Below are 13,047 nucleotides of genomic sequence, written 5' to 3' on the forward strand. Positions count from 1 at the left end.
TGTGGCAGCAGCATGTTGACATGTGGCAGCAGTGCGTTGCTAAGTGGCAGCAGGGTGTTGCCATGTTCCAGCAGCGTGTTGCCATGTGGCAGCAGCGTGTTGCTATGTGGCAGCAGCGTGTTCCTATGTGGTAGCAGTGTGTTGATATGTCGCAGCATGGTGTCGCCATGTCTAACCATGTTGCCATGTTGCCATATGGAAGCAGCGTGTTGCTAAGCGGCTTCAGGGTATTGCCATGTGGAAGCAACGTGATACTATGTGGCAGCAGCGTGTTGCCATATTACAGCTTGTTGCCATGTGGAAGCAGCGTGTTGCTAAGTGGCTGCAAGGTGTTGCCATGTGGAAACAACGTAATGCTAAGTGGCAGCAGGGTGTTGCCATGTGGCAGCAGCATGTTGACATGTGGCAGCAGTGTGTTGCCATGTGGAAGCAACGTGATGCTATGTGGCAGCATCGTGTTGCCATTTTACAGCTTGTTGCCATGTGGAAGCAGCATGTTGCTAAGTGGCAGGKATACAACGCTGGGGGGCAAAAAGACTAATCTTTTACATGTCATCCATAGCCGTGTTAACTCAGTGAAACTTAGAAATGTAGGTATTAATTTGGTGCTATGATCCATAGCAAAGGGAAAGAGCGAGAAAACACTTTCTTTTTTTGCCCGCTCCACAGCGGGCGTCGACTCCAGGGGGAGTCCCCTGGATGGTTTTAAAAAAGTACTAGTTACGCTGTCGGATTATTTCACTTCTACTGAGACATTTTCCCTTGTTATAAATTAATTAATCTGGCAGTATAACCAGTACTTCTTCATCAATATTAAAGAATTATTGACTTAAAGCAAGCTTCTATTTCTTGTTGAATATTCACTTGTAGGTTAGTTTTGTATTAACTCATGTGTACTAAGATATTTGGATCTAAAATACTTGGTAGTATTTTGTGTTTTTGCAGTGCAGCTTAATAATCTGCTTAGAAATACTAACCTCAGAAGCATCTAAATGGAGTATGTTAGTTTAGCTCGCAAATGCTTTTTATCTTGAATCTGTATTGATTGTCTTTTCTAGTTGGCAAAAAACATTTTAAATCAAGCAACCAGGAAGCAGTCATTTTTTATTTAGTGTCAGGTTTCTGATCTCCAGATAAAGATAAATCCAACTCTTTTACTGTGTCTTAGATTTATTCTATTTCCCTGAGCTATACTGAGAAAAACTCTCATTACTTTGACCTTCCTCAGCTGGCAGTTTGTTCCTGTGCCGACCATTTGGACCTTAATATTTTTTTGCTGTAACTAGCCGCCCGCTGCAGCTGAATGTGACTCCTAAGAAAGCCAAGACTGAACATTAAACATGAAATCTGTCAGACCAAAATGCTTGGAGATTTTCAAACAGATTATGAGATCCTTTATGTTGTCAGTAACAAATATTGTTATTATTAACCTTTTCATGGATGAATTATGATCCTTTGTATCAGGATTATTTTCCTTTTTTTTTTCTTAAGGCATAAAAAAGGTCAAATAAAAAATAAAAATAAATTTTTTTTAGGTGATCAATTGTATTTTTCTCCAAACACAAAGTTGTTATTTGAGAAATTCATCAGTAGTATTGTTCTTTAGGGGTTATCTGACGTCACGATATTTTTTCTACCTGCTAGTCGTCAACAGTAGGAGGGTTGGCATACTTTGTTTTTTTTTTTTTTTTAGGAGGAAAGAAACATTACAAGCAAAATTTTAACTATTAATGACATGGTATGCCATATGGTACACAACTTTAGTGATATTGATAGAAAAGAACAAACGCAGGTACAGAAGAGGTAAAAATTATGGATGAAAAAAGCCATACAAGTTACCTCCTATGAGTATTTTTTTTTCTTACATGATTGAAAAAGACACAACTGGAACATACCTAATGAAGAAAAAATTAATAAATAAAAATAGAGGGAAGGAGAGGAAAACAGAAAAAACAAGTAAAAGAAATAAGTAAATAGATAATTAGAAAATAAGAAAAGGTGTTGGGTGGGGTGAATCACTTAATCCGGCAGAAGAGACTGAAGAGAGTGAAAGAATGTCACGAAAGGGTGCCATAAGCAGGACCGGCCCAAGGCATACGCAAACTAAGCAGCCGCTTTGGGCCCCAGGGCCACTAAGGGGCCTCCTCAGTGGAGCTGATTTTTATTTTTTTTAGTAATAATTTCTATGTCATTATAATATCAAAAACAAAAAGATTGTCCACAGTTCTCTCTTGGGTCCGGTCTTCCAATGCCGCTTTTGTCAACCGGTTTTGTCAATGCAGAGGTTGAGCTTTTAGACTCAACGGTCTCTTTTTCACCGCAAACTTCACCAGCCGGGGACAGATCTGTCTGAAAACTCATTTCAGAAAAATGGAGCAAAAAAAAAAATAGAGAGAGGTTCTATGGCCAGAGCAAACAATAGAGGGGATAACGGTTATCCCTGTCTAGTGCCATGGAAAAGTCTGAAAAAACTGTGTTGAATACCATTGGAGGAGACACTAGCATGAGGAGAAATATAGAAGAGACGTATCCAAGAAATGAATGCATCACCCAATCCAAATTTCTTTAAAACTGCAAATAAGTAATCCCATTCATCTCTGTCAAACCCTTTCTCAGCGTCGACCGACATCATGACTTCAGGTATTTCAGTGGTGGTTTTAGAGTAAATAATGTTCAGGAGTGTACGGAAATTAAAAAATAGTTGCCTCCCCTTAACAAATCCAGTTTGCTCATGTGAAACAATAGTTGGTACTATACTTTCCAGACAAGCCACAGCCTTAGCAGGGATCTTAGCATCTACATTTATTAAAGAAAGAGGTCTGTATGAGCGACCATATTGGATTTAACAAAAATCATTTCTTGCATTTGCAGCTGATGGCCAGTAGTTCATATTTATTTTATGATTCATTAGTGTCCACTTCAGTGGTCTGTGTGCATTTATAACATAAAAATCCACAAGAAGCACAAGAAAATGGCTTTTAGATAGCTGTCCATTGTAGTGACCACAATGCATGAAAGGATTTAAGACATTGTATGGAACTCTGGTAGTGCCATGTAGTTTGTTAGCTTAAAAAAAATCTGTAAAATGTGCCTACATTTGTTGTAATTTTTTTACTTTTTGACATTGAATTTACAAAAACAAAACACTTCAATTGGAATCAACAAAACAATATCTTATTGTTTTATTAGAACTGGATAAAAAAAATAAATGTGAGCATTTCCACAAAATAAGTTGTGAAAATAAGGTTAGTATGTTTTGTAAGAAAAACTTAAAGACATTTTGTAGCTGGTGCTAAACTGTGCCAAAGGCAAAACAGCAAGTATTTCTTCACTAAAACCTCCATTTTAATTTTCTTTAGTTTACTTCAGCTGCATCAATCTTTACACAGGTAATGTCCACAGGTGGATATATGGTTTCCAAAAGTATGGAGAGTTTTTTATTTATATTTCTAAAAGGCTTATGTACAAAAAAAATCTAAACTATTTTATGTTCCATCTTGTTTTTCTCTTAAACTATAGTAGCTGCTTACACAAATAGAGTTTTTCATTGCTGAGAAAAAACAAGTTAGATTTGGGTATGTTATTCCAAACCTATACTTCAGAAAACCTTCGAGTTCCTGTGTCTGTGTGAAGGCAGATGAGTGAATATTTTTGGAAATAGACCGAATATAGTAGCTGGTTTATAAACAGAATCTGTGACAGATGTTAGTTCTGATCATCTCCTCTGCAGAAGACATGAATGCACCAACTGCCTTGCAGAAAAAGCAGAGGAAAAGGGAAGGGAGTGACAAATCGCCTCCCATCACAAAGCCCTCGCCACAATGGCACAGCCTGAGAACAAATAATGAATAAATAAAGTTCTGAGATTGAAAGAGGAGAGCAATTTGTGAAGCAGCAGCTTTTTTTCTCTCTGTGTGTGTTTGAGCAGCTCTGGAAAACTAAACAACCAGGAGTTGAGCTGAGCACACAAACAAAAGCAACCGCAGCCGGTTTTCTGAAAACAAAGCACAACAATTACATGCAAGAGGCTGACAGATATCGTCTGGTGTGAAGACTGTGACTCATCTTTGCTCCCCCTAAAAATATACATTCATGCAGCCGCTCTGCTGGAGGTGAGGATTGTAGGGTGAGATCTGGCTCAGGTCACAGTGAAACCAGCTCGGTATCAACAAAAGTCACACTTTTCCTCTGCAGAGGTGATGACGTACCAGAGCAGAGGTGGAAAATACGAAGAAAGAGCATAAAAAAATGGAATTAGCAGCATGAATTTCACAACACATAAGGAAGAGGCTGAAGGTGTTGATTGGTGTTGCAAGCATATGCAGGCTTCTTAACATATGCCTTTTTTCCTGTGGGTTAGTTTTCCAATCTTATAAGAGTTCAAGTAGAGGGCAAATAGAAAGTTTCCCCCTTTGCTCTCCACTGACATTACTGAACAATCTCAATAAAAACCGGGTAAGGGATTGCAGCAATAATGTGCTTTATTTGCCCCCTTCTTTAGATAAAATCACTTATGTCCCCTCTTCACTGTCTGCAGTATCCTTCATTTACTTTCCAATCCGAGACTGAGGCACAGAAAATTTAATCCCTTTCCTGGCTGACGGCTGTGAGGGAGAGTAAGAGGAGGAAAGGAGGAAAATTAATGCCCCCGCCGCCCCAAAATGAAAGTGAATCAATGCGGCACAGCCCCGGGGACGGGGAAAGGTGGAATGAGAATGTGATTCGGGGAAAGGCTGAGATGGAGTTTGACGGAGATTCATGGATATTTAAACAGGAAGCCTATTCATCAGCATCAGCTTCAGGTGCGGCGCGACATCGCTGGGTTTTAAGAGCGCTGGGTTAACATACAACAGTTGTTCTCATGCAGTGCTGACCACATTAAGTGCAACAAGTCTTACCATAAATAACAATGTATAGTATAGGTATTGACATATCACTACAATTGCATAACCAGCAGAGTTGTGTAGCAACTACTTACATTTACTCAGTTACATTTACTTGAGCAACTTTTTGGAAAAATGTATTTTTATTAGTATTTTTACTTAGCCTTATTTTTTACTTTTACTTGAGTAATCTTATTATGAAGTATTACAACTCTTACTTGAGTACAATTCATGGATACTCTACCCACTGGGAGTAATTTCCCTAAATGAAGAATAAACTTATTTTCACCCACACACCTGCAGTTTTTATTAGTTTCATAAGTTTAATATTGAATGTAATTAATTAGGAATAATTGTTCTTTTTCCTGATTTTGTTATTTTGTAATTTTATTTATATGAATTGTTTTCATTTTGGTCTCTAAAATACCAACATTTCTACATAACTTTATATTTTGGTTCGTCTGATAATGGCATTTTAAAATTTTAAATGATTGATGTTTAACCCTAACCCTTTTTGCCAAATGCTTTTTACTCTTCTTACTTGAGAAATTTCTTGAATGGCTACTTTTTGCTGTTACTTGAGTAAAAATATTCTGAAGTGCTACTCTTACTTGAGTTAAATCTTTAGGTACTCTGTCTATCCACCTCCGATTGTTTACTTCGTGTTACATCTTTTAGGATGTATAGTCTTAGAATGATAAACCAGATATTGAGCCACCCGAGATTAAAAAGATTATTTCTTAACTAAATACATTTCTTCAAATTTAAGGTCAGGTTTGTTAAATTTTTCCAAATTTACTAGAGGTGCCAATAATAAATACGGCCAGCACTGTGAATGAGCATCCAAGCGGTGATCCAACAGCACCACCTGCAGTCGGACCCAGTTTTTGTGGCGACCTTAAACACTGTTGTTTCCAGACTATTACGAAGTTATCAGGCACATCCTCATTTATCCTGTTTAAATAGTATTTTAGGTCAGGCAAAACAAAAAATAGCTAATTTCAGTGAAGTTATACCAAGGTGAAAATGTGAAAAGGTAAAATCACCACTGCTGTTGTTATAATTGAAATACTAATTTTCCAGTATGCATGGATACAGCACTCTGGGAACAGTTTTTTTAGTTATTCTTTTTTATGGCTTTCCCTTCTTGTGGAAGGTGTTACAACTCCATGTAACACTACACTAATGCGGTAATTCATGCAAAAGGAGCTCCAGCCACACACTGAGGACATATTCTGACACTTTAAATTAGGGCTGCGTTTCTCTATTAATACATTTTAAATGGTGCTATGCATGTAATCACGTACAAGCCATCATCAAACATCAAAATTAACTGATTAAAACACTGAATGTAGTGGATCTATGAGTTAAGAGTTTTTGAACTTTACTACTGACGTGTATTTTTTTATTATTTCTGAAGGTTTCACCAACGCAAACGTAAGACTTTTAAAGACCTGTTTAAGATCATTATGGAGGAAATTTAATTTCTCCACGAAAACAAAATTAGTTAATCCAACATGCGATACATTTGTACTTACCCATACTAGACGCAATAAAACGAGTTAGCTAGCTAGTAACGGTAAGCTAGCAGCTAGTTAGCTTAGCTTCAAACAACTCAAACCTTTTCCTGACAGAAAAGTACCGCGAGGAAAGAAATTACATAGAATATGCAAGATTAAAAACCAGTAATATATTTGAGGCCAGCTTAATTTCTTTTTTTTATTAGACATTCTAAGGCCTTTAATTTTAGATTTGTAAGACTAAGGCTTTTTAAGAATTCAGTCACCCTGATTATATACTGCTATTTTTCAAGATAGGGCTGTAGATATCAGTAAATATATAATCCAAAATAATGAATGCCATAAAACAACATGAGTGATTGTACATGATTAGGTAATAAAATATAAGAACTTTAACTCTAAGAAACAAAATTGTCAATTCAAAAATAAGTCAGTGCACAGCATTAGTCGAGTAATTCTTTATTCATTTCATGTCAAAAATCCTCAGGCTCACCTTGCATATGTACAAAATAATGTGTTGTTACAAAATCATTAACAGGCTGCCAATAAATAACCAGTAGAAAGTGAACAAACGCCAGACACATTCGCATCAACCCAGGCAGATATCCACAATCACTTGCATTTGTATGTGAGCTGTTTGCGATGGTAGTGGATCCACGCAGGAGCAACAACAAGTCCAGTCAGGTAGCCGATCATAGCGCCCAGACTGCAGGAAACAGGCCAAACCTGGAAAAAAGGGAAGGCAGGAAACTGTTGACAATCATATAAAGCGTTAAAAGCACCCTGATGTTGCTCAGAGATGCATGCCGAAACAAGAGTACATCTCGTTATTTTAACCATGAAGTTACTTTTTCCCTTTTGTGCTTATAACAGGTACAATTTAGTTGATTCCTTTGTATAAAAAAGACATATTAAAAGGAAACCATGATAGTAGACATGGTAAAAACAAGGGCGAAAGTATAAAAATGTGGTGTTTTTAAAACAACATATTAGAAATGTGAACACTGACCAGTGAGAACCTTCTACATGTTATTTCATTAACTAAACTCTACTCAAGTTATATAATTATACCACATATTTTTCTGCTACTGATAATTATTATTTTCTGTATCCATAACAATATTATTTACAGAGTTGTACTAAAGTATCCACACCCCTTAAACATTGTCACATTTTATTATTGTTTTTCTGTGTTTTATTATATTTTTCTGTCTTCTGCTGTATGATATTCTGTTGTATGCTGTTTTAATGCCTTCTGAACAGAGAATTTGTTCTAAATAAACTTACCTGTTTAAAGATTAAATAACAGGAAATGCATTTAAATCACAAATATTTTATAAAATGGACCAACACAAAGTAGTACAAGCGGAAGAAAAATAGCTCAAGCTCAATCATACTGGATAAAAAATGTTTGTCAACATCAGCTTTTTAATTCTGGAAAGTCAAAATTGGATTTAAGTGCATACTTTGACTAAGCCATCCCAATTCAAATCACACATTTAAAACGTTAAGTCAACTCCTTTTTAAGAGAATAGGATTTCTCCTGATAATTCTCCCAAAAAGGTCTGTCCTTGTTCACTCTTTTTCTAAATATTTTTCTGCATCACATGGATCTAAAGTATTTTATCTTGGTTATAAAAAGTATGAGCACCTTGGAGACTCGGATGGATCAATTTGTACTGAAGGTAAACATTAATAAAATATGAAAAGTTACCAGGGAGAATGTAAATTCTACACAGTTTGTATGGAGTTAGTTTTTTTCTGTGTAAGCTCCTGACCTGCCACGGTCTGTCCCAGTCCAGCGGTATTGGGAATGCTCCCAGCCAGGCTCCAATCAGGGTGAAGGCCACTGTAATCTGCAAACAAGTGTCCCAAACAGACATAGCTCTGAAGAGGGACACAGAGCAGATGAAAAATAGCGTTATTGGTTTAATAAGGAGAGTCCAGGATGAGGAAAAAACGGGTTTGAGAGCCCACCCATGTCGACTGAACACTCGTATCCAGGCCTGGACGTTGGGGCCGAGAACACAGAGGCACCTCAGTGTGGTCAGTGAGGTCAGCAGCACAGCAAGTGAAAATGTCTCCAAAGCAGATCTGGAAAAACGAAGCCAATCAGATGCACAGTGTGGCAGTTAATGCACAAGGTGTAACAATGTAATTCAACAAAAAACATTTGGAAATAACTGCATCAATTTCTTCATGGTACATTGGTTTGTGTTCCCCATTTCCAACAGCAGTTACTCACTCAATCAGTGGCGCTCCGTAGAGGATGACGACCGTGTGGAAGAACAGGCAAGACAGGAAGAAGTAAAGACATGAACGAAACAACCTGGACAGCTGAGGAAAGAAAGGAAAAAAGATCAGATAAAAAATACCTTGAAAAAAAAAAGCAGCTTTTTGTCACATGGCATGCATTGCAAAAGTCTGCATACCTCTTGAACTTTATTATTACTTTAAGAGCTGCTCACAAATTCATGCCAATGTTTTCAGATTTTCTCAACAAATATGTGGCCCTTTGTATAACATTAACACATTGATGTTTGCATTGTAAATTAAACAAAAGTGCTTAAAAAAAACTAAATTTGCAAGTCATTTTTAATATACACATTTAAATTGAACATTTGACCCACACATACTCTGGGTTACCTTGTATCCCAGTGTGTGCTTCTTAGTGGGTGGTGAGATGCCGAGCAGCCAGAAGACGGAGACACTGACCGCGGCCACGGCAGCTGACACCGAGTAGAGCCACAGCAGGTGAGTTCCGTACACCGAAAAGCCTGGGACAAGAACAGCAGGGAGAACGGTGGCCATGAACACTGAGGCGGCGATGATGGCGTGAGTGGACGCCATGGCTCTGATTTCGTGGTCCCACATGATGGCGGCTTCAGCTGACTACGGACGAACGGTGACACAATTAAAATAAATCAAATTGAAAAGCTTATAAAATTAGCGAAACATCGGATGAGGACAGTGGGGCAAAGCCATGAATGGATGTCCACCACGCTTCCGTAAACAAGGAGAGACGTTGATTTCCGCTTGATTTTCAAAGTAAAAGTATACTATGACTCCTCAAAAATTCGAACTCAAGGAATGACGTTACACCAGACTAGAACACAGATATAAACACAGTCAGATTATTTCTAAATAGCCTGATTACTGGGCAAATCAATTAGCAAATCTCTGGTACATATTTAATTTTAAAAAACTGTTAAACGCAGCTTCATGTTGGTTTCCCCGTCTCTAAAACTAAATACCACTCACAATATGGCGGCAATATTGACGTACGATTCCAAATGTCAAATTGGAATCGTTTAAAAACAGTTTAAAAAAACTGTTAAACGCAGCTTCATGTTGATTTCCCGTCTCTAAAACTAAATACCACTCACAATATGGCGGCAATATTGACGTACGATTCCAAATGTCAAATTTGTTCCTCTGTTCATACGTAACGTGCTTGATCTAACCAATCAACAGCATTCTAGTTGGATCTTTGGCTGACGTCACCATAGTAAACCAATGAAATTTGTTATTTGAGAGGTCACACTTGACCGGAAGTTTACGCTAGCAAAGGAAGCTACAGCTATACGTTGTTTTTCTTCTCCTAGCACCCTAAATAAACACATCGGAAACATGGTTTGTGAAAAATGTACGTATGACATTTCTCTCTTTAATCTTGTTATATAAGTTTGAAGCTAATGGAAGTTGTTTGTGTCAACGAAGCCTCTCCGAACGCTGATGAAGGTTACGTGAAGTTAACGTTCGGTTTTACACATTTTTCTTCTCCTTGCAGTAAATATAAACTTCGGTTGTTTCAGGTGAGAAGAAGCTTGGCAAAGTTATCACTCCGGACACTTGGAAGGATGGAGCTCGGAATACAACAGGTGATGGATTCAAAAGAAAAACATGTTTGATACGGGAGCACGCAGTCTATGCTTAATTTATAGGATGTGTTTCATCAAAATAGAGTAAGTTTACATGTTATTTTCCCTTTAGACTCACTCATTAAACAAGTGTCAGTGGTAAAAGCTTTATATATTAACTACCATAAGTAGGTAGATTCTGATTAATAAGCATGGTGGTGACAGCATCATGCTGATGGACTGCCTTTCGTACTGTGAAGTTGGTTGGAGTTGAGAGGAAGATAGACGAAGCAGTACAGTTGTGAGTTTTGTGTTTAAAATTRTTAGCTTTTGATAGTCATCTGCTCTGTTTACTCTTGACTTATCCAGGTTGGCTATCATTTATATTGTCTCACTCAATGTAGTAGTGATTAATGGGTTTCTCTCGCTTACATTTTTACTTAGAAAGTGGAGGCCGCAAGTTGAATGAAAACAAAATGCTGACATCTAAAAAAGCAAGGTTGGCATTCTCATGAAAGAAATATTAAAATGAACAGCTCCTAAGCTTCCAAGCATTACTGCATTTGTAATTATAACTGCTTAATTGTTTTTCTCAGGTTTGACCCTTACAGCAAGACGGGCTTTGCTATCTGCAGGATCTGCAAGAGCTCGGTTCATCAAGCTGGGTCTCACTACTGCCAGGGCTGCGCTTACAAGAAAGGTAAGGTATCATTTCTAATTCATTAAGCCCTAATTCAAATGAGTGTCATGTTTTAGCTGGCTAAAGAGTAATAGCCACAGTGTAACTCTGAAGTTTGGCATTTTGTATTGTTTGAATGAGATAGTTGCCCAAAGATTATTTTCTCTTTTTGTAAGTTTTCTGTTTGGTTTAAAGGAAGGAAAAGCTCAGTTTTGTGTCAATTTGGGAAGAAATTTACACACACAACAGCTTTATTTTGCTCTGATTAAAGACTTTATTTAATTACTTTTTCTCAAAGAGTAGTGCAGAGAGCAGTTTACATCTTACCCAAAATAGCTAACTCTTTTTCTTCTTATTTCTTACATTAAAAATAGAAAGTGAGGCTTAAATTCTGAGATTACACTACAGCCAGGTAGTTCAGGTAATGTTTCTGACATGTCTGACTCAGGAGTGGCTACAACACCATGATTGCGACAACTGTAGGTCATGTTGTTAAAGGGTCGAATCCTATATTGTATGTAAACAAAGTATGCTCAGACTGAGTCCAGGCCTGCTCTGATTGGTTTGTTTGAATGAGGTGTGTTTGCTCTGCCGTCTCTGTAGAGTATTTGCACTGAATGAGGAAATGCAAACAGTTGTTTCTCAAAATAAAGCTGCTGTTTCTCCATATAACAAACAATGTATACAAATAAAGAGTAGGTCTAAGTATATCATTAACAAGCCACGTTTCCAGAGGGTTTATGAAAACATGGCAATGACTTTGGTCCCTAATTTGTGATGCAACATGTTTTTCCAAGAAAATTTTTTCACAGCTTTTTCTTCTCAGTGCAGAAAAAGCTACATTTATTTTCCTCCAACTTAAATTGGAAGCTTTTTTCTTCAACAAGTATGTCCACTCTACCTGCTTTGCAGTAAAGACACCAAGCAGCGAAAATGACCTACAGTTTAGCAGAAGCACTCTAAAGTTATATCAGTTATATCACATTAAACATTTACAAAACTATTCATGGCTCTATAACTCAATAAAGTTCAAAAAGTGCAGCAAGCTACAAAAATATTCTTTGTCTTCCCATTTTGTCAACCACATGCTTTGGTTTGTTTTTGCAGGGCTAACACAGAGTAGCGCACCATTGCTAAGTGGAAGAAAAGGGATAGATGGCAAATAAAATGAAAAATCTAAGAGGTGTCTTCTGCATTTATATTCAGTCCCCTAAGTTGATACCTTGTAGAGTCACATTTTGCTCCAGTTACAACTGCAAGTAAAAAATTTTTGCAACAGTTGTCAGATTAAATGTGAACAACCATGGTTGGTATGTTTGCAGATGTGCTTTACTTTTTTCATCTTCAGACTATTACTTGAAACAATAATTTCCCTTCTAGTTCAGTTTTACGCAACACTTTCTGTTGATCTATCATATAAAATCCTAATAAACATGCTCGAGTTTGGGGCTGTGATGTGATAATATGTTTAAACATTCCAAAGCTATGAATATAAGTGTACCTCCTGATTCTTTTTTCCCTTGTTTTGTCCATTTGTCTCTTCAGGAATCTGTGCCATGTGCGGAAAGAAGGTTCTGGACACCAAGAACTACAGGCAGACATCTGTGTGATGTAGCCGTGGTCAGAGAGCATGTTTGTGAGTGTTAAACATAGACTGTGAAAGAGACGACCAGAGGCGTCTTCTTTATTTTAGATTATTGTATCACACCACTAGATCTGTTCCATTCTCAAGCAAATGACGTCGTCTCCAAAATAGATCATCTGTCTGTAAAGTGACCGCTTCCAGAGGTGTTTTTGTCATTAGTCCCAAAACTAAGTGTATCTGCTTCTTTGAAAATGTATGCATGTAATATTTGCTGTGTTGAATTTGAGTGAAATAAAGCTGCCAGTTTGATATTTGTCAAAACGATTTATACGCCTACAGCCATAACCAGTTGCAATTTTAGCCTCTTACGCACAGCATGGACTTATTTCCTCTTTGTGTTGCAATAATTGGTTTATTCTGATATAATCATATTTGGAAACTGTATGCTTTACTGTCAGCACTGACCCTCCCCAACCCCTGTGTGGAGGTTGTAGTTCACAGGCCTCCCTCTTTGATATTT

At 37.4% G+C, this 13,047-nt stretch overlaps 2 protein-coding genes across 2 annotated transcripts; one reads left to right on the forward strand and one right to left on the reverse strand.

Annotated features, from left to right (window-relative positions):
- Positions 1-6,846: 6,846 nt before the first annotated feature.
- pigf (phosphatidylinositol glycan anchor biosynthesis, class F) lies at positions 6,847-9,443 on the reverse strand. The gene is made up of 5 exons (XM_008437075.2): positions 9,050-9,443; positions 8,649-8,740; positions 8,381-8,497; positions 8,182-8,290; positions 6,847-7,129 (listed from the first exon to the last, which is right to left on the reverse strand). The coding sequence occupies exons 1-5, from the start codon at positions 9,275-9,277 to the stop codon at positions 7,016-7,018; spliced, it is 660 nt and encodes a 219-aa protein (XP_008435297.1). The 5' UTR covers positions 9,278-9,443; the 3' UTR covers positions 6,847-7,015.
- Positions 9,444-9,931: 488 nt separating this feature from the next.
- cript (cysteine-rich PDZ-binding protein) lies at positions 9,932-12,836 on the forward strand. Its single transcript, XM_008437076.1, has 5 exons — positions 9,932-10,049; positions 10,219-10,284; positions 10,708-10,762; positions 10,860-10,963; positions 12,488-12,836. Exons 1-5 carry the CDS (start codon positions 10,034-10,036, stop codon positions 12,550-12,552), a joined length of 306 nt encoding a protein of 101 aa, XP_008435298.1. The 5' UTR covers positions 9,932-10,033; the 3' UTR covers positions 12,553-12,836.
- The last annotated feature ends 211 nt before the right edge of the window (positions 12,837-13,047 follow it).

The sequence above is a fragment of the Poecilia reticulata genome, linkage group LG19, assembly GCF_000633615.1.
Source record: "Poecilia reticulata strain Guanapo linkage group LG19, Guppy_female_1.0+MT, whole genome shotgun sequence".
Classification (NCBI taxonomy): Eukaryota; Metazoa; Chordata; class Actinopteri; order Cyprinodontiformes; family Poeciliidae; genus Poecilia; species Poecilia reticulata.